General features: G+C 39.0%; 1 protein-coding gene across 8 annotated transcripts in view; it reads right to left on the bottom strand.

Annotated features, from left to right (window-relative positions):
- Positions 1 to 482: 482 nt before the first annotated feature.
- Positions 483 to 22171, bottom strand: part of LOC6584987 (guanine nucleotide-releasing factor 2) — a 29903-nt gene continuing 8214 nt past the window's right edge. For 2 of the 8 annotated variants that reach the window (XM_044011345.1, XM_044011340.1), the window contains exons 2-16: positions 11434 to 12045; positions 11164 to 11354; positions 9805 to 10460; positions 9050 to 9219; positions 8729 to 8971; positions 7164 to 7629; positions 6241 to 6431; positions 5166 to 5189; positions 3441 to 3546; positions 2659 to 3359; positions 2295 to 2463; positions 1682 to 2215; positions 1479 to 1604; positions 1271 to 1402; positions 483 to 1201 (exon numbers count right to left, since the gene is read on the bottom strand). In XM_044011345.1, the coding sequence (XP_043867280.1) occupies positions 1069 to 1201; positions 1271 to 1402; positions 1479 to 1604; positions 1682 to 2215; positions 2295 to 2463; positions 2659 to 3359; positions 3441 to 3546; positions 5166 to 5189; positions 6241 to 6431; positions 7164 to 7629; positions 8729 to 8971; positions 9050 to 9219; positions 9805 to 10460; positions 11164 to 11354; positions 11434 to 12045 (4454 nt within the window). In that variant the 3' untranslated portion in view covers positions 483 to 1068. The other 6 variants (XM_015161045.3, XM_015161044.3, XM_015161042.3 and 3 more) reach the window with 6 other exon arrangements.

A 22171-nucleotide genomic window follows, 5' to 3' on the forward strand; every position in this document is an offset into this window, starting at 1 on the left:
ATCTATAATTTATAATTTATAATTTCCAATTTTAAAAAGTTTTTTTTTTTTCAGAATTGTGCAAACAGCTAACAAAGTTGGAAACTTGAGGTGGTCTAGTTGGCGTTGGAGCTGGAGCTGGAGTTGAGCTGGAGGCTTCTTGAGGACTATATGAAACGATTTCAGACGACAGGTCAATCCCAATAGCTGTATGCACAATCCTATATATAAACATATTGATAGGTCATTTTGGATGAAACATGAGAATTGGTTTTTCTTAGCTTTGTCTCTTTGTGTTGATTGTTTACGTTGGGTTTTCTTTCTTTCTTGTTTGTTTATATATTGTAAAAAAAAAAAAAAAAAAAAAAAAAAACATAAAACTCGTAAAATTCTGATAGTTTTCTTTGTTTGTTTGTTTTTTTTTTTTTTGGCTCTACATACACGTCTACATTGTTGTTAACATTGTATTTCTTTTCGAAAGTATAAATAAAAGTTTTAAAAAATTCGTTGTTAATAGTTTTTTGTTTTGTTTGTTTTAGTTTTAGAATATTTTGCTTGAAGAAACAATTAGGGCTTCTATTGCTGTCGAATATTGTAACGGTAACTAAGTTAATCGTTTAGCTAGTTGTTAAAGGATACACACACGTGTATGCTGCACACAATATCCATGCATGTATATACATATGTATATGTATATACTCTATATATATATTCTGTTTGTATAAGTTATTTTTATATAAATTTTCGGTATTTTCTGCTTTAACTACACACATATCGTATTCCAACCAACTATATAAATATATGTATATATATATGTATATAGTTTGTTTGAAGGTACATTTTATGTGCAACTGTATCTATAGCTATATATATATATGTATATATAATATATACATATAGCAGAGTAGCGAACAATATAGTACTCAGACCCAGTTTAGATAAGTTAATGTATGTATGTATGTGTGAGTGTGTGTGTGTGTGGGTGTGTGTTCGCATTTGTGTGTATATAAACATTGCACTATAAATGTAGTTGGTGTTGTTAAGCTTTTCCTGCTGCATATGCATGTTCATTTCTGTATGGTTTATAGACTAATAGTTGACTTGGCGTCGACCGCGTGGCTTGATGCGCTCCGATATCTGCCACATCTCCTCCTCGCCCATAAAATCTTTAAAGTTATCAAAGAAGCCAATGATGCGCTCATTGCGTCGAAACGGATATGTGCTACAATAGATAGATACAGATATATAATTTATATTATTATTATTGTTGTTGTCTATTTGAAGTATTTACCATTTCTTGAAGCGCTTCATATTCACAATAATATTGTATTGCTGCCAGCGTTTGGAGAAGTTAATCACGCCCTTGGACACATAGTCCTGATTGCCCACATGCACAAAGGTCAGATCCTGTAGAACCAGACCGCTGCAAGTGATACACAGATATTGTTAATTATATACACATTATATATATTGAGTTATAGCTGGTTGAGTTAGCTTACATATAGGGTATACAGGGTGGATTCGTTTCGGCCAGCGCTTGACGATACGCACGAAAACTGGAACTCGAATCGATGAGCGCACAAAAGGAGCGCACCTCCTCCGCAATGCCCTTCTGCCACTCCAATCTGATACGAAATGCAATATATAAATTTGATATATATTTGAATATATATTAATCCACAGTCTAGTTAGTTAAACTTACCTGCGTATGGGGCCCGAGTCGAGGGCCGATAGCAGCGCCAGATACGAATTGTAATTGTTCATTTTGCGCAAGTGTTTCATGATCTTAATAAACTTATTCACATGCTTCTCCCGCTCTTTGGCGTCCTGCAGGCGCAAGATTTTGGAACGTGCCCAATAGGACATTTTGTTAAAGTGCTCGGTGAACTTATTGAGATTAGGTGATTTCTCCTCGCACTGATCTTTGGCAAATAATAATACTTCGGGTATTTCGATTTTCTGAAAGAGCTCCGCGTCCAGCAGCGTCATCTGTTCGGCTATCTCCAATGACTTCAAGTCGAGCAGACTGGGCTGATTGTTGCTATTGCTGCCGCTGCCGCTGCCGCTGCCCAATTGATCGGGTATATAGGCATAGCTACGCTGATCCTTATATAGCGTCACCTTCTCCACGAACTTGTTACGCAGCAGCTTGGCCAAATACAGCTGGCCGGAGCAGACCAGCTGATAGACAAACTCCACCAGCAAACTGAGCAGCTGGCTGGTTAGATCCGTTGAACTATTTGGGAAATTATATACAAATGTTCAATTAGGATTTCAATTTCCATTTCAATTTCAATTTCAATTTGATCACTTACGTTAGATCATTGACGACGCGCACCAGGAGCGAGAAGGTCTCCTTGGCGGCCTTCTGCTTCTGATCGTGCACCTGGCAGAAGAAGTATGTGTATCGATGGGTCAGCTTCTCGATCACATCGATCGGCTGGATGAAGGTGCGAAAGGTGGTAATGAAGGCCTCGCTGAATTCTGCATGAACGAAATGGACAACAGATGAATTTTGATTAGGCTGAGGACGCTTACGAAATTTTGGTACGGTGTTCGAACTATGAGGCGCATTTGTATTGCTCTTATTAGTGTTAGTATTAGTATTAATATTATTATTATTATTATTGTTATTATGAGTGGTCGAGCGATGGCGTCGATGCTGATGATGATGCCTACCATTATCGGCCTTCTGGACGCGACTGGCGTGCACGATCAGTGCATCAATGTAGCCGCCCTTCACCTCGGGCCCATCCTCCTCCTTCTTTTTGAGTATTAGGTATGGCGTTATGTCGATCTCTTCGAGCATATTTGGCAATTGATTATCGACCTCTCCCTCTTCCTCCTCCTCCTCCTCGTCGTCTTCCTCCTCCTCCTCTTCCATCTCATCGACCTCCTCCTCCTCGTCCAGCTCGGCAAGCTCATGCTCTCTGACCAATGGATCCGGCACCAGCGCCTCGTTCGTATCCAACAATTTCGGCGTACTAATGGGCGTGGCCAGTTGCTCTGCTGCACCGGCCAACGTTTCGCTGGGCAATTGGTGCGAGTGGCAATAGAAGGTGGAGCCGCCCACATTCTCATTGCTATCCACCACCGCCGTTGCCATCGCTGTGGCCGTGGTGCTGCCCGTTGGCTCATCCTTCGGATTGGACGCATCGTGCAGCTCCTCGCAGACGGTGGTCATGCGGCTGTTCCGTAACGCCGTATCGCCCATCGCCATGGGCTTTGGACTGGCTGGGGGTGTGGTTATGATCGCTGGCGGCGTCGCTCCCGACAGCGTCGCCATCGTCGTTGACGACTTGCGCTGTTTGTAGTTCTTCGGGGGTAGCGCAGGCGGTGTATCCAGATCCGGCGACAGATCCTTGCTAACCGACATTATGCTAAAGCAAGAACGAGAAGAAGAAGCAGAAAAGGAGTTATAGCAATTGGCATGGATCTATACCATATGTAACATGACTTACTTGATGGTCTGGCTATGCGACATGTTGCGGCTGGTGTTGTACGCGTGCACCGTATGCCGATTCGGCCCTACGGTAGTCGGCGCACAGATTTCCATGTAAGCCAAAACTGTGTGCGTTTCAAGTGGTGGGGGCGGAAGAGAAGAGAAAAAAAAAAAAAAAAAAAAAAAAAACAGAATGTTAATGCACCTGTCACAACAATTGAAACAAAATGAGAAAAGGGAAACGCAAACGCAAAACAAGCGCAACGAACGAAGCGATCAAGCTGACAACAGTTCCAATCAATGAATGTGGGGGATCTGCGCTCCACTTGGCTCCAGGTGCCATAAACACCAGTTACTGATAGAACGCAGAAGCGTTACACTATATGGATTGATATAAATATATATATAGAAATGTACGTATATACGTTGAGCAACTGGAAATTGCTTAGGATATATTACGTATATATATTGCATATATTTAATATATATATCAATAGTAGCAGAGTTTACAATTATAAAATGGAACGCTTGGAATTGAAACATATATAACACTAGCCAAATAACTTCTTAATTATTCTCAAAAATTATTATTTTTTTTTTTAATATTAGAATTTATTTTTGCAACGTTTCTTTTACCACAATTGAAAAATTGAAAATAAATAAAATAATAACTCTCCAGATTAATCATCACTGTAATATGGAACGTGTGGTAAAGAAACACGTTTTAGCAATTTCCAACAATTTTATAATAATTCCTAAATTTATAAGGCCAACTTCCATTTTGCAGTTTTTTTCCTTTCAGCTGCAACAAGTTGACTTCGTTTCACTCCATCACAGGTTTTTGCCTGTACAGTATTCATTCGCTTTGACATATGCAACAGGTAAGCGCTGGACAACAAACAACATAAGCAATAACACAACTGAAAGAAATTGAAGACGAGAGGGGTGCGGCGCAGCTCAAATATAACCAAAACGTATAGCGAAAAAGAACAAAGCTCAACCGGAACCAGCACCGAGTCGGAACTAGTTCCGATGCAACAGCAAATCGTGTTGGGGCGCAATAGGCTGCAAAGCAAGCAGAATGCTTCTAGTAAGCTCTATGTATTTGGACTCCAAGCGAAATGTTAAATGAAACGCTTTGAAATGAAACATTGAGCTCGCTAGATTTTTAAATTAACAAAGTCTGAATTTATCATTAAAAAAATTGAAATATTTTAGTCATTTTCTAAATAGCTTTTAAATAGATTTCAAGCAGCTATAACAGTTGTTTGTTTTTTTTTTTTTTTTTCATAATGACATGGAACATAATGGGAATTGAACATTTAGCCATTTTCCAAATATATTTTTAACATTTCTCAAGAAATTAAGACGGAATAGCTATCTAAAGCTCATCATTATGAAATGGAACGTTTGGCAATGAAACAGTTTGAAAATAGTACAGCTTGCAAAATGTTTTGTTACCAGCGTTTCATTCAAGATAAGCCCAATTCCAAAATATCCTGGCAAGTGTTTCATTGTCAGCGTTTCTGGAAACTAATGGAATTGTTGTTTATTTCTTCAAATATTTAATTTGAAAATATTTCTACAAACATTTACTTGACAAACAGCCGAGGAAGATTGCAACTTTAGATTTCGAAAAAAAAAGAAAAAAAAATAGGAAAGAAATAACAAGGAACGATAAAAACAGAAACGAAGTCAAAAACCAAAAACATGGCGAACAGAGTCAGCTAGCAACTGGACTTACCCGAGAAGGCGACACTCTGAAACACTAGATGTTGATTGGAACGATAATTTAGATGGGTTAGAGTTTTGCGTACAACAATTTGGCAAGGTTTTTTAATTTGGTATTGCTCAGTGGCGATATTGTTACGAGTGCTATAAATAAAAGTGTGTGTTGCTACAAATTCTTAACTGCCCACTACAAAAACATAGCTATATATATACATCGATATATAGAATATATATATCTGAATCTGAAAATGTTATATATATGTATATATATATATATATGCATGTATATATAGATGAATTTGTATTGCTGACTGATTGTTGTTGTTGTTGTTGTTGGCTGTTGGCTGTTGGATGATGGTTGTTGTTGTTGTAGTTGACTGATTGTTGTTGCTGTTGTTGCTGTTGCTGCTGCTTGTTGTTGTTGCTGTCTTCATCTGGGATATGGGATGGGTTTAAGGGGTTTTTGGGGGCGGGACACGTGCTTGCAAGTTTTTGTTTTTTTGTTTTTGTTTTTGTTTTCTCAATTGATGCTGCTTTTGTTTTTGTTGTGGCATTTGATTTAAAGAGCCAAACAATAATTTGGTTTAATGTATTGCATGTTCTTGTTGTTTTTGTTGTTGTTGTAAATGCAAAACAAAACAAACTCCAAACAAAATGTCAAAAAGAAAGTCATCTAAAATGACTTCAAATGAGCTATGTGTGTGTGTGTGTGTGTGTGTGTGTGTGTGTTTTGCGGCTAATGAGCTTTACACATCAAACACACACACACCCATAACATAATCTTAAGCTTAACAGAAAACAAAACAAAAAGTTTCAAAAACTCACCGCTGGGCATTGCTTGTGGCGACACCTAGCGTTCAAGTTCGGCAAACACAATTCATACAGAAACATGCAAATTGTTACACACATACATAGGCAGATATGTATGTATATGTACATGTACACACACCAATGCAGTTTACACCAAATTAGAGAGACAAAGGAATCGAAAAGAAAAAAAAATACAAAAAGAAAAAAAACAAACCAAAGAGAAGACAAAGAAAAAACGAAAATATAAATATGTGTGCGCATTTGGCAATTGCACTTACTGTACTTCTTCTTCTTCTCGGGCAACGGCGGCGGCTCCTCCGATTGCCTGTCGAAGGCGCTGCTGCAGCTGGTGGGCAGATGGGCGCTGCGCGGCGGCGGCTCCATTAGGCTGTGATGCTTGGAGTGCCACTGCAGATGCGTCGACGACGCATGATGGTGCGGCGACATTTGACGCAGCTCTGCCATTTCGCTGCAATGTTAGAAAGAGAGAACAAATGTGTATAAAAAATGTGCAAGAAATTACAAACTTCCGTTAGATTTGTAGGTATTCGAATATTTCATGCTGGCAGCGCTGTGTCGTTCGTCACTTAACGAAAGCATTGCCAAGTGCAACAAGTTTGCTCTAGTCGAGACTGTTCGACTACGAGATTCCCTTCCCTGCCCTTCCCTTCCCTTCCCTTCCCATCCTTTCCATTCCCTTCCCTTCCCTTCCCTAAGAAAGAGCTGCTATTTCAAATCATTTCATGCTTCTTCATGTATGCATACATAACAAAATACACGCACACACACACATACATACGCATAAGTACATGCTCTGCAGACTGCGCAGATGACGCAGCGACTGCGCTTGAACTGCCTTATGGCCATTTATGGGCTATATTAAGTGCTATACAGAGAACTAAAAGACTTATATTCGATAAGACTTTTAATCGATAGCCTTAGAATGGGAATAGTTATCGATCTTTTTTGAAATAAACTCGATCTGCGCCTGTATAGAAGGATATACATACATATGTATGTACATATAAACAATATTTTGAGGCTCTGCGAACAAGGACAGACATTCAGACGGACGAACTCAGCTTGTCGCTGCTGTTCAAGAATATATGTATGCATATGGGGTGTGTCACGCCTCCTTCTGTCTGTTTTACATATGTATGTACATCTTAACATTTCATCATCATTTTCAATGCCAACTTACAAATTGCAATCGTCGAGCACATCCATGGCCGCATCGAGCAACTTCATGGCAGCCCGTGAATTCATTTTAGGTGGCAACGCCGGCGCCAATTCCGGCGAGGAGCAGTTGCTGCCCAGCGCCTGCAACTGCTCGCTGCTAATTGTTGTTGCCGTCGCATTGCTGCTGCTGCTGATGCTGTTGCTGGTGATGCTGTTGCTGGTGATGTGGCGTTGCGTTTGGCTCAGCTGATGGAAGTCATTGTTGCTGCTGTTGCTGCGACTCGTCGTTGACGCCGATGTGGATGTGGATGTGGTTGTTGTTGTTGTTGTGTTGGACGACGACGATGAGGCGGAGGTCAGCTCGCTAATGCCGAACACAATCTCCGAATTGCTGCTCGATGATTTCGTCGAAGACTGCACGCTGTGCTCCGAGGAGCGCTTCGAGACGCTCTGCGTGGAGGTGCGAAATGACATCATCGACACGAAGCCTAGATTCAAGAATAAAATAAGAACGTAATTAGTAGGGTTAACTTTAGCCACGGCAAATTATAAACAACATGTTAACAACATTAACAAACTAATAATAATAATAATGATGAAACTCGCAAATATTTAAAGCTAAATCAATACAAAATAAAAGGCTGCAAAGCCAAACGGTTTCGTTCAGTTGAATCGGTTCGTTCAGTTCGTTTTATACCCTGAACCCATTGAAAATGGGAAATCAGGGTATATTGGTTTTGTTGAAATGTATGTAACAGGCAGAAGGAGGCGTGGCAGACCCCAAAAAGTAAATATATTCTTGATCACGGCGACGAGCTGAGTCAATTTGGCCCTGTCCGTCTGTCTGTCCGTCCGTATGCATGAACGCGTCGATCTCAGAAGATATAAGAGCTAGAGACTTGAAATTTTTTTTCCTAGTTTTGTTTTAAATTCTCATTTAAGCTTGTATCAAAAAGGTTTCGTTTGCTGCTTGTTCTGCAATCATTTCGTTCTTTTGAACTATTTTAGGGTCTTTCGTTCAGTTGAATCGTTGTGTTCGTTGTCGTTGCATCGTTTCGTTCAGTTTACTATTGCGATTGCTCTAAGTGTTTCGTTCAGTTCAAACGCTTTATTCGCGTGTTTCATTCAATAGATTTTTAGTCCTTTTTTATTTAAATTCTGTAATGGAACCAAAGTGGTTCCATTTGGCACTTAAAAACGGTTCGATTTGCAGCCTTTTCATACAATACACAAATATACATATTTTACAACAATGTAAAGTTAGACGCTTAGACTAGACTAATGCAAACAAACAATAGTAACACAAATAAAAATTCAAGCGAAACAAAAAACCAATTCTATCCAAAGTAAAAGATATTCAGAAAGATACAGCAAGTATATATACAATGAACTAGTTCACATTTGACTATGAAATTCTTGTTTAAAAAAAAACTTCCGAAAAATAAATAACTTAACGAAAAGTTATTTGATCAGAAAGATTTTCTCAAACTTGAATAACTTTTAGCCAAAAGGAACCAGTTCGAAAATACATAGAGACGAGAACGTAGCGATAGAAGTTGCTAAGCAGTAGAAGTATAGAAGAAATACCCGATTCATTTGAATGACGATTGCTGGTTAACTCAGCCGCCGCTTTGCGCAGTTCCGTATTGACTTCAGTGGCGCCGGAACCAGAACCGGAACCGGAGCCTGAACCAGCACCAGAGCCCGGTACAGGGTCAGAGCTGGCGGCCGGCAAGTGCGGCGTCAGCTGGACGCTGCTCATGCCCGCCTCCTGGGACAAGGCGTTGGCAACACCAGCAGGAGCAACTGCAGCAGCGTTCGGACTCTCTGCTGAGCGCATTGGGGAAGTTGAGTTGTGGTTTGAGTTGGAGCTGCTTCGGTTAGTGGTTGTTGCTAGCGGATACTCACTGTAGCTGATGAGCTTGTCGACATCGTCGTCCAGCTGTTGATGCTGCTGATGGTGCAGCGTTCTCGATGGCGGCTTCTGCAATTGATCCTCCTCCTCGCGTGAATGATTCAGCGCCGAGTCGAACGAGCATTGGCTGTTCTCGTCGGGTGAACGGGAACGCACCGAAAGGCTGCAAATGAACAAACGAACCAGTGAGTAAACTTTTAATGCGAGACAGTAGTTCTTAAAATGAACCATTGGGTTGGTAAAGTGAGCGCAGAAAGGAACCAATTGAACGAATTACAAAATAATCATGTTAAAGAGTCAGTAAATGAACTAGTTGGAGAAAATTATAATGATCACGTAGTAGATCAAGAAATATAACTATTCAGCTAAAGCTCAAGAGCTGAGTGATGCGTATAAAGGAAATCAATTGAATAAAATAGAGAGCAAATGGATTATAACGAAAATTAACAGTTAAAAGACGTCAGGTAAGAGAGTCAGTAATTGAACTAGTTAGAGAAAAGTGAACAAGTATTATGAATATTTGAATAAAGTATGGGAACCAGGTAAATGAACTAGTCAAAGGATGGATCCTCGAAGAAAACATCAAATAGATTGTTAAAGGATACTTAAGAGTTATTGAATCAGTTAAAAGAGTTAGTAAATGAACTAATAGTGAGAGAGAACCGATCAAATAAAGATAATGAACCAGTTACTTAGGAATATGAAATGGAACATTCAGTAACTATAACATTTTAATTATTCAACTAACCGATCTACGCCGTAGTTAAGCAGCGAGAAATTCGAACTGCAGTCCAGATCCGAATTGAGGCTGATGTTGTGCGACTGCGCATAGGGCAATGGGCTATTCGCCTGCGACGAGTGACAGGTGCTGTTCGCATTGGTATTGCTATTGCTATTGGCATTGGCATTGTTATTGGTATTGGTATTGATATTGGTATTGGTATTGGTATTGGTATTGGTATTGTTATTGGTATTCATATTGCTATTGGACGCATTGACATTCGCCAGCTGCGATTGCGGCTGGCTGCGACGCTTTGGTGGTAACGGCGGCGGATTGCTCGACCGATTGGGCAGCGGCGGCTTTGGCGGCGGGCTCGTGTCGCGCAGTATGCTCTCGGTGCTGTGAGAGCCGCGCATCGGATTCACATTGCTCTGCTCCAGTATGTCGCGCTCCTTGGGCGTCAGCGCAATGTCCGGCAGCGACGTTCGCTGCGCGACTGCAGCCGCCGCGGCCGCATCGGCCGGCGTATGCAGTCCGGGCACACTGCCGCCCGCCGTGCTGGCGGCGGTCACGGCGCCCATTATATCGGCGGCGGCACCGATGCCGCCCAGGCCACCGCCGCTGTAGCGAAACGTGCACTGATCCTGCTCCTTGAGTTTGCCCTGTGCCAGTGTGACCAAATTCTGTAAGCAAGAAATGGAAATTTTAGTATTTTATTTATTTAAATACTGAATTGAGGCTGAGTTTACAAGCTCAATTAGAGCTTTTGCCGCAAGCCAAGCTTCTGGATTTTTTAGTACCTCATTTTTAGTATCTCATTGGAAAGGTTTTGCATTTAGCTATCAACTATTAATTAATACATATATAAAAAGCATTTTTTTTTACTTTAACTCTAACAAGATTTTCAGTTAGACTTTCGTTTATAGGTTTCTATGAATTTCAAATGTTTCTAAAGTATTTCAATCTCTTAACAATTCTACTTTACAGCAATGTAATCAGCGTGTTAGTTAACGTGTGCATTGTAACTAGCGGTTAATTGAGTGCACAGTAACAAACTATATAGCTGGCCTTTGCGAAGGCCGATGATAAATGACCAAGATTCAATTAAAAGCCAACTAAAGCGGACAAAGCGAAAACGAGAAATAATGGCTTAATGGCTTAATTGCTTTACATGCGACATGGTGCTGATTAACTAACTGACAGTTAGGTACGCAACACTAGCTGTCAGTTAGTCATAAAGGGAAATCAGATCAAATGCACAGCTAAGCAAAGTTTGCTGTGACAAAATATCGGACGAAGGCTGCACAAAGGACTACCCTCAAATAGATTGAGCTTATGTTTGCCTAACTTCCAGTTAAGCTTAACAGGCAGTTTTACTATACTTACGCGCACAGCATCCTCGAGCAGATCGATGACCTCACGGACATTCTCGTTACTCAGGGAGGCGCATTCGGTGCTCTTTTCGCTCAGCATCACCTCGTCGCAGAGCTTGATGAGCTTGCCAAGCGATTGATACACCTGCTGGGTGGCCGAGCTCATGATGGCACTGTTCTCGTTCAGTGTGTACGACTGGATGACTGCAAGCAGAGGGAGAGGATATTTTTGTTATTGCCATGATCTATTGGGGGGGGGGGGATTACTCATTGCGAGACTCACCGGAATACATGCTGGCAATGGTCTCCAGTATGACGGTGCCATTGCCAGGCAGCACTTCCAGCTTCTTTCTGAGTATGACATCGCGAAAGTGTTTGAGCGCATTCGATATGTCCTTGACGTGCGTCTCCAGCGTCTGTGTGGATCGCTGCACCTCCTCGGTGGTGGGCGGCGGCTTGGTGGCATGCTTATTGCGCGGACTGTGCGGCGAATGCGACCGGCCGAGCGTGTTGTTTGTGGTGCGCATCAGTGAGATCTTCTCAATTAGATCGTCCTTGAAGGAACGCGCTCGTCGCGCCAATTTCGTGCCCTTCAAACTGTTCTTATGGCCGGACGATCCACTGCCGCCACCACCACCACCGCCGCCAGAGGACGACGACGACGATGCACTGCTCGGTGGTGCAGGTGGCACGCCACCGGCTCGTCCGCTCTGCAACGGTGTTGTCGGCGGCTGTGGCGGCGGCGTTGATGATGTGCTGGAAGAGTGAGCCGTGTAGATGCTGCCACTGTTGATGCTGTTGTTGCTGCTGCTGTTGCAGCCACCGACGCCGACGCCGACGCCGCCGCCCGACCCCGAGCAATTACTGGGCGTGGATGGAGAACTGATGCTGCCGTCTATAGATAGATAAAACATTATCTTCAATTAGCTATTTTCGATCTCTATATATTGTATATATGTATATAATTTCAATTGGGTTTTGCTATGGAGAGCTGCATGATCTGTATTTGACTGTTGGATTATTCAACTGGATATTCGTTTCGTTCTCTGAGCAATAATAGGCAACCCACACACACACACACAGAGACCTATCACGCATTCATGATTCATTGCATTCAGTCATGATTCAGTTGTATTATGCAGCGCCTATTAAGCACTTATCGAATTGCAAGAATACGGTTCACGTACCACTATATCACAGCACGTTCTCATGGCGTATACCCTGTAATCAGCTATGAATATCTGCGATATTATTTGTAAATTTCAATTGTAAGCTTCATCTACACTTTGACAGACCCTTAACTAGATTCCGAGGCAGTTGGGATTACCTCTGATGGAATAAATATATTTTATCTAGAAGTAGATGGTTCTAAGAACATCTCTATTTACTATATATCATATATATCTATATATACTATAAACTCCATTGTATAAAAATTAAAATCTATATACAATTCAAACAAACTTAAATGCTCTTGCTGTAGTGCATCAGCAAGTCGTACATACTCTAAAAAATAAATTTTGTAATTTTATCATATATCGATCATAATCGAAACTAATATGCATATATACATATATAATGAGTATGAATGTAATTAGTGATATGATGTGGTTTTTTATTAAAAAATAAATATTGATTTATTTTTTTTTTTTTTTTTTTTTTTTTAATATTAGCAGAAATGTTTATGTAACTTAAAATGGTATGATTATAGTTTTTTTTTAAGAGGATTAATTATTGAAATATTTCAACATATGCATACATACATATATTTATATACACACATACATATATAAAGAAATTTATAAATTTGCGAATTTTTTGACATTTTTTTGCTACTTTTGGTTTTTTTTTTTTTTTGCGGATGATAATGAATTATATATTTATATATAGTACTATTTATAGTATATTCTATATATAATATACATATATAGATTTCGTGTATATGAACTTGTCAAATGTATATATTTTTATATAACATACATATATATATACTTAGTCATGAACTCTGTGTGTTTCAGAGACCTTCACGTGTCGCTTTTTAACACATTTAACGTAAATTTCAGATATATACTATATACATACATCATATATATCATGGGAGATTTGTTGTTTTGTTTATTCGATGATTGTTTCAAATCGCCGATGGAAATCAAATGTGAATTTTTGAAGGAAATAGAAAGAGACTAAATGAAAGAGCGGGACTAGAGCGGACAGGAGATCGAAAAGGCGATACTCTAACAAATCGGAATAGATAACTAACGATTACTTTGGGTGTCCCAACTATTCTTCGGTAGCACTTATCAGCCGATAAAGGAAACACAAGGCGACAGACTGAAAGGAGGATACTTATCGATAAAAAGGTAGGTAATTAATCGATATATTGATATCGATAACATTTTTAATCTTTAATTTTTAATGATCAAGTGAGAGTGCTCAAACAAGTTATACAACAACAACTTTGGATATACGACTTGAATCGATATTTGACTATCGATAACAAACTTTAAATGAACGAAGTTTGAGTGAAACAAGTACAAGAGGCAGCTATGAATCGATAACGACAAAGGCCAGCAGCAGCAACAGCCGTATCTATCGATAACAGGTTTCTTTTGGGCGCCAGCTTGAGCTCATTTAGCTAATATGCTCCATTTGACATAGGGCATGCAACATGTGCTGCTGCTATTTGATTTGCATGATGAACGACGGCAACCACACGGCAAACGAGCCAAAATGCCAAACGGTAAACGAACCTCGGCCGCCCACCCAGACCCAAATCACGAGAGAAAAAAAAAACAAAAACAAAAACAAACAAATAATAGAAAACCCGCAATGAACACACACATATCTGCACAGATGTAAATGTGTGTGTGTGTGTGTGTGTGTGTGTGTGTGCAGACATATGCATACATGTTGTAGCTTTCACTTACAGAGCAACACATTCTTGACCAGCAAATACGATGGTGTCAATGGTGTGCATTGAGGTGTTGTTGCTGGTGTTGCTGGTGTTGTTGGTGTTGCTGGTGTTGTTGGTGTTGTTGCTGCTGTTGATAAAGCCAAACGTGGCAATTTTGTATATTCGCGCCGCCTGTGGAATTTGATGTCATGCAGCGTCGATTTGTTGTTGTTGTTGTATTTGCTGCTGCTGCTGCTACTGCTGCTGCTGCTGCTGCAGCTATTGTTGTTATTGTTGTTATCACGCTTTGACCAACGCGCACACTGATTTGATTGCTGTTGTTGTTGCTGCTGCGGCTGCTGCTGATCATGCTGATCATGTTTATCATGTTGATCATCTGGAAGCGGTTGCTTCACCGTATACGAATAGAAACGCCAGCGTTCGGCCAGCGCGCAGTCGCTCAAAAAAGTTTCATCAAATTGCGGCATTTTACAATTGCATAACAACAACAACAACAGCGGCAACAACAGCAACAGCCAGCACACATAACAGGTGTTTAGGCATATGTGTGTGCGTGATTATATATATTATGATGTCAAGCGTTACATTCACAGCACTTTATGAGCTATAAAACTGTTTCAATTTTATCTTTTCTCTTCCGTCTTCTTGTTAATTTTTTTTTTTTTGGCACTTTTCAAGAGCAATTGTCGCCGCTGTTGTTTGCCAATTAAATAAATCAAAGAATTGTATATATATATATATATATCTTTGTATATTTAGAGAGACGCGCGGCAGCTGCTGTCGTCAGCGTTGTCGTCTGGAAAGCGCACTGAACTATGAAAATCCGCAAAACGGCAATCGCCAGCAGCAGCAGCAGCCGACGCCGTAGCGGCAGCGGCAGCAGCAGCAGCAGCCCGAGCCAGTCGCCAGGTCCGCTAACCAGCCATTAAGCAGCAGCAACAACAACAGCAACAACAACACAGAGCAGCGCATCAAATGGTACTCGCTCCCAACACAACTTGGCTAGAAAAGACGTAGACGCAAATGAAGACTTGCTCGCACAACAACAACAACAACAACAACAACAACAGCAGCAGCAACAACAATGGCAAACATTGTCCGGCAACAACAACAGCAACATTTACACTCACTTAACATTCACTGATAGACAACAGAGCAACAACAACATTCCCAGCTTTTTGACTCTCGCCTACAGTTGCTCTTGGCTCTCTGTTATCATTTGCTTGTCAACTCTCTCTGCCATACTCTCTCTCTCTCTCTCTCATACATTCTCTTTGCTTGTTAACAAACAGCAAACATAGCAACGCATTTGATACCCTATAAACAAATAGTTATATATATATATATATATATATATATATATATATTTAGAAGATACGTATATATAATATATATATACACCCTCCTAATTTCTCTTGGAATATGCATAGCATCATAAAACAAAACCTAAAGTCTTTGTTCTTAATCTCGATTTCCATATACACTTTACGAGTGCGTCAAAATGTTGTCATAAAAAATATTTAATGCCTAGTGGGATATGCTAAAAATGTTGACCTGGAAACAATCGATTAACATATGTTATACTAATGCGGGGCTTTTGTCTTTAAATATAAGTCTATGAATACGATTCTACGCCATAAAAATACTGTTTCATCGAAGCCTAACTATATGTATATCTATAAAAACAACAAGAAAAAGAAAATTTTTCTTAAATTACTAAAAATACAATATCGATATTTATCGATATTACGAATACATACATACAGTTACAGTAAATAGGCCAACAATTTTGTATGTAATTCTACTAAATAAGTAGGAAAATTTGTATTTAAATAATTGCGAATGCAATATCGATATTGATCGATTTCATGAATGTCATACAAAAACTTTATCAAATCGATATTTATCGATTTTATGAATGTTATACAAAAACTTTATCAAATTAATTATTTATAGAAATCTATCACACATAAAAAACCGTAATATAGATATGCAATATCGATATTTATCGAGTTAACGAAAAAGTTATTGACTGTTTATATTAAATAGAGTAATCAGATGGTAGAATAACTTAATGAACTATAGTATACAGTAAATCTATATCGCATCGAGATGGATAGGTAGAGAGACAGACGGACAGAAGGACAATGGGGTGTACAGAAAACAACTCCACTGCTAATGCTGATCAAAATATACATATAAAACACAATATATATTTCGGTTACATCTCCTGTTTGCCCTTGTTTATAGGGCATTAGCTAGTCGTGCATGGCTTGTCACCTATTGGCCTTCCTACACTTGGCTCCCATATTACAGATTATTATTTTTGTTTTCTGTTTTTCTTTCTCTGTTCGTTGGCCCTGAGGCCCGGCTTGGAGTTTTTCTTCAATTTGCAATCGTGACTCGCCTTGAAATCGTTTTGTGGAAGCTGAGCACTCACATAATAAAAGCCAAAGATGCATAGAGCCTATAGTCGAAGCATACTACCCACTACCTGCATGAGAAGTCCACAAAAAAAAATTAAATACCACATAAAAAACTCAATTGAAATTGAAGAAAAGTGAAAATAAAGCTGCGTAACTGCTTGGTGCTCGAGTTTAACGGAGTTTTTTTTATTTCCAGCTATTCAATCAATAGAAATAATAATAATAAATATGAATAGGAATATGGTTGAACTAGATAGATACCCTAGGTATTCATGAGATTGGGTATAGTTCGAAAGATTTCAGGAACTTTTTCTATATGGAATATATTCCATATATAGCATCCATCTATCCTCATATATATATATTCATATTGAATTTACCATCAAGTAGTATATCTTAGATCTGAGCGCAATTCGAATGATTCTCATAGATTGAACAATAACATTTGATTCAGTTCAACTTCCAAGGAAAATCATTTTGCTGTTTATCTAGATGAGTAATACATGTTCTATTAATAAACCTATCTGTTATATAAACTTTTTGATCAAAATAAACTTTTCTTAACAATAATTCAAGGAAAATCTTGATTTAAAAAACAACTAAAATTGTGGAAGATACAGTATTATATTTTTGTTGGTCTGATGAAAGTATATCTATATAATATTTTCCGTTGCGGATGTATGGGGAAAATCTCAACACATGCTAAACCGAAGCTATGACTAGTATATCCAAGTGTATAACATTACATATTTTCTAGGAATATAATAAGAAATCTAGATGACTTTAAATGCTATCGATAGATGATCTCAAACTGATCAGCAGCAGAGTCTGATCAATCGTCAATGGATAGAGTATATTGAAAGTGGAATAATATCAACATAAATAGAGTATTTCGACACGCCTATAGCCCACATCAAATTCAAATTCCCAAAAATTCAATTTGTGGCGATCATTAATCACAAAATCGAGTTTCAAACAATATACATACATACATATATGTATATAGGTATTTATCTATACAAATATGTATTTATTCGTAACCAGAACCGTTTTGGCATCAATTTGAGGCATTGGAAATTGGATCAGCAACGGGTTCAACCAGTTGGGTGGCATTAAACAGGTGAGAGATTATAGATTCCTGTTTCGGCACAATTTGGCACACACACACGCACACACACACACCCGAGGAGGCGGCTCGATCATAATCAAGTTACGCGATGATCATCGTCATGTTGTTGTTGTTATTGTTGTTGTTGTTTTTAGTGCCTCTATGCAAAATAGTTGACCAACATTTGCAAATGGCATGCAGTTAAAGTGGACAACAGCTAAGTCGACCGACTGACCGATCAATCGATCGAACTGTTCAGCTGTAACCAGTTTGGTGGGAGAGAGTGGGAGAGAAGAGTAAAAGAGCGAGAGAGAGAGTCGAAGGCAGGAGAGAGCAAGAAATGAAAACAAAACAATAATTGCTCTCTTAAAAATAGAGAGAGAGAGAGAGAGAGAGAGAGAGAGAGAGAGAGAAAGAGAAAGAGATAGAAAAAGGGAGAGAGAGAGAAAAAGAGAGAAAGGGAGAGAAAGAGAGAGAGAGAGGGAGCTAGAGGCGAAGACCCAAACTCAGTCCAGCGGCCAGCTGTGGAATTTGCGGAATTTGAGCTGTCTCTGTGAGTGTCAGTGTGTGTATGTATGTATGGGTGTGTGTATGAGTGTTATGTGTTATGCTTTCTAACTGCCAACAGCGCGATTCACGATCAACAATCAGCCATAATCAACGCTATTGCCAACAATGCGCAAAGCAGTTGAAAAATAACAATAAAACCAAGTGTTTGCCTGTGATCAGCCGACAGATACCCTTTACTGTAGGGCAACATGGGCTCAAAGCGCTGAGCTTTGAGTTTTAAAGAAACTTAAATGATGTATATATTGTGATATGATCATATACTTTGATGTATATATAAATTCCCCTAGTCGATGATGACTATTATATATGAATTTCGCTATAGCATCCTGATATTTCCAGTGTTTTGAGTCGTATATATACATATATATGATATGATATAAATGTAATTAAAATCCGATTACGCTATAGCTGAAGGTATCCTGATATTTCCAGTGTTATGATAAGCCTCAAAGTATGCTAGAAAATTAAGCATGGCATAATTTAAATTTTATACGCATCCCAATCGATTTTGTTGCACATATTTTCACATTTTCTCTTTAAATGATTTCAGCTGTCATGAAATGGCCTAGGAAACTGTTCAAACTGTTGGCATACAAACTTATTCTCGTTCACTCATTCATTCACTTCAGTGCAACGTATACGCCCCATTGTACACCCATTTTTTTGCGCGGCATTAAACGCAACTACATCAACTACAACAAACATGACATAATCTCTGTTGTTGACGCCAAAAACAAAAGAAAAGACAAAGCAAAAGAAGAAGAAGCAACAACAACTTAGCACGACAAACAATTTGTTAAAAGAAAACGAAATAGGAGAAGTGGAAAGAGTAAAGCGTAAAGAGTGAGAAGTGCGACGAAGACGAAGAAAACAACTGACACAACTTTTGACTTGGGTCGTAACAGTTCATTGATCATGACACGTTCTCATGCTGCACACACACACACACACACACACACGCACACACACACATTGGCATGTTTGAGGGCTTAATTTGACCCTGTGCCATACAAACATACATTGAGCATGACGTCATCGCAGGTGCGGTCATCATGCAGCAGGCATTCAATTCACTCAATCGCCCCACACACCCAATGCAGCCCTCTCGCTCTCACTATCACTCTCACACACTCTCTCTCTCTATCTCTGTCACTCTTGTACACTGTCTACAGTCATGCATGCCGCATGCATTTCAAATAAATAAATACTTTCGTTAATTTAATACACTTATTCATACTTGGCAATTTTTGTTTGTCAGCACTTGTGCTGCTGCTTCTTCCACTTCTTTGTCTTCTTCTTCTTCTTCTGTTTAATATATGTATATATAATTATATTCATATAAACAAGTTGAATTCAATTCTCTTAAATCTTTTTCAATTCCTTTTCACTTCTTATTTTTTTGGGAATTTTTCAGTTTTATTTTCGGTATTTTTTGGTATATTTTCGAGCAGGGTTTTTTCTTGACTCCTTTTGAGGCTGGCGCTTTTTTCGCGACGTTTGCCGGTCAACGGTTAGATAACTTTTGAGCACCACCGCGCCTCATAATTAATAATGCGCTATATATGAGCAGCAGCGAAATAACAACAACAACAACAACAACGTATAGAAGAAGCACCAGTCGCAAAGAACTCGGAGCGTAAACGAAAACGAAACTACAAATTCAGAGCCTAGGCCAAGAGAGCCTATATAGGAGATATAAAAAACGAAGCTAAAAGCTAACACAATAAGTATATAGACGCCTGGCAGATACCCTGTAAATAGTTGGCATACTGAAAATGGCCAGCTCGCCTTGCCTCTGCTATCAGCAACAACAACAAAAGCAACTCTCTAAGACTTTTATGCTAAGCTTAAGCAAATTTATCAATAATTTTATATTGTTTGGGCTTTGTTTTCAACTTTGCTGTCTGGCAAGAGCAAACAAACGCTTATACCCTGCGCCTACATTTCGCTCGTGAACTGGCCATAAAGAGAGGCCTACAGAGAATTTAATGACAGCCAGAGCAAGTGTGAGCGTAAGCGAGTGTGTGTGTGTGTGTGTCTCTGTGTGTGTGCTTGTGCGGGTGTATCTCTTGACGGGTTGCACGTCACCCACAACAACAACAACAACAGCTATGACGTCGTCGCTCTAAGCTATGTTCGTATATTACGATTGTGACCGTCATCAATTTAAACAACCAAACAAACTAAAACAAACATCGCACCGCCTACGCAATCTACCCACCCAGCCCCGTATGCCCCGCCCTAGCACATCTTATCAGAGCTGCACAGTGGTCTGTGCTCGATTTGCATGAATGATTTGCATTATTGAATACAATTCACAAAAAAAAAAAAAAAAAAATTGAAAAAACTGTCATCATTTAGTTTCTTTTGACTCATGGCTGAATTTTGATTTCCGTTTGGATCTTCAAATTTAGTTTCTTGTCAAAAATGGTTCTCAATAAACATGACTAAGCCATCCAAATATGGGACAGCTATTCTAGAAGTCAAAGCTCCCATAAATTAATTGCTCATTAGTCATGGCTGAGCGAGCTCAGCACAAATTATCATTATCATAACATACGCATTATCATTATCAATCATCATTTCATCATCATTTCTGTTATCATCAACATATGTATCATCCCATTCATTCTCTTCATCATTATTTATCATTATCACAATCGTAATTATCATTTATCTAATAATCAACATTATTATCATATCAATAGCACTCTTTGTTGAACTTCACCTTGAAGCTCAATACGGGTTGATGCTCAGTTTCAAGGTGGGGCCCAAGAATGGGGAGTTGCTTAGCTGGTAAACTGTTTGATCCACTGGTCAAGGGACGACATTTTGAAGATATCTTTCGAATAATCATCATTATTATTATCATAATAACTATACTAATACTCTTCATAATTTTTATAATTCTTGTCATATCATTTAATTTCTATATTAAAATGTTCATTGACATCATTACAAATATGTTTTTTGTCATTGTCATTATCATTATCATTATCATTGTCATTATCATTGTCATTGTCATTGTCATTGTCATTATCATTATCATTGTCATTGTCATTGTCATTGTCATTGTCATTGTCATTGTCATTGTCATTGTCATTGTCATTGTCATTGTCATTGTCATTGTCATTGTCATTGTCACTGTCATAACAATATCATTATCATTATTTTCATTGTCATTATCATTATACTGGGCATTGTCATTATCATTACTAGTATATTCAGCATTGTCATTATCATTAGCATTATCCTTATGCCTTCCACAATCCCAATATATACAGTAGAATACGGCTATAACGACTCAGCTTATAGCCTCCGTACGGTTATTGCGACGAAACTTTTGGTCCCCAGACAAACTTATATGAGTAGGCTTATAAGGTTAAGCATCTTCCGGGTCCCTTCAGCATCGTTAAAGCCGGACTCTACTGTATACCCATTGATAAGGGAAAAATTCATACTCTCGGTATTCGATCTATCTGTGCATATGCCAAAATGGAGTAAAGGGTATGCCCATGCAGTGTTCATACTTGCCTTTTGCCAAAGGGCTCAACATGTTTTTACTACAAGGTAAAGAAGAATGAAAGTTTTTTTTTTGTTGCTGTTGTTGGTTTTTTTTTTTTTTTTTTTTTTTTTTTTTTTTTTGGTGTTGCAAAGAAAACTTAACGCCTTGTCGACTGCCCAGAAGAAAGCCAAACACGCAGCTCAGACAATGGCCAAGCCAAATATATATGAGCACAGACATATACATATAAATATATTAAATAGTATATACCGTTCAGGTATGCGAGTACATGAAAAGCGCTCAGGCACAGCGAGGTGGGCAACAGGTGAGCCAACAACAATTATGACATAGTTGGTTTGGTCGTCGTTTAGAGCTCGAGACATGAAATGGAAATCTATAGGAAAGCAAAAGTGCTGAATGAATGTAAGTGAAATGCACAAACTAAAAGAAAAAAGAGAAGACAAAACATGAAGTAAACAAAAAACAAACAAAAAATGA

The sequence above is a fragment of the Drosophila mojavensis genome, unplaced genomic scaffold (assembly GCF_018153725.1).
Source record: "Drosophila mojavensis isolate 15081-1352.22 unplaced genomic scaffold, ASM1815372v1 contig_136, whole genome shotgun sequence".
NCBI classification, from domain to species: Eukaryota; Metazoa; Arthropoda; class Insecta; order Diptera; family Drosophilidae; genus Drosophila; species Drosophila mojavensis.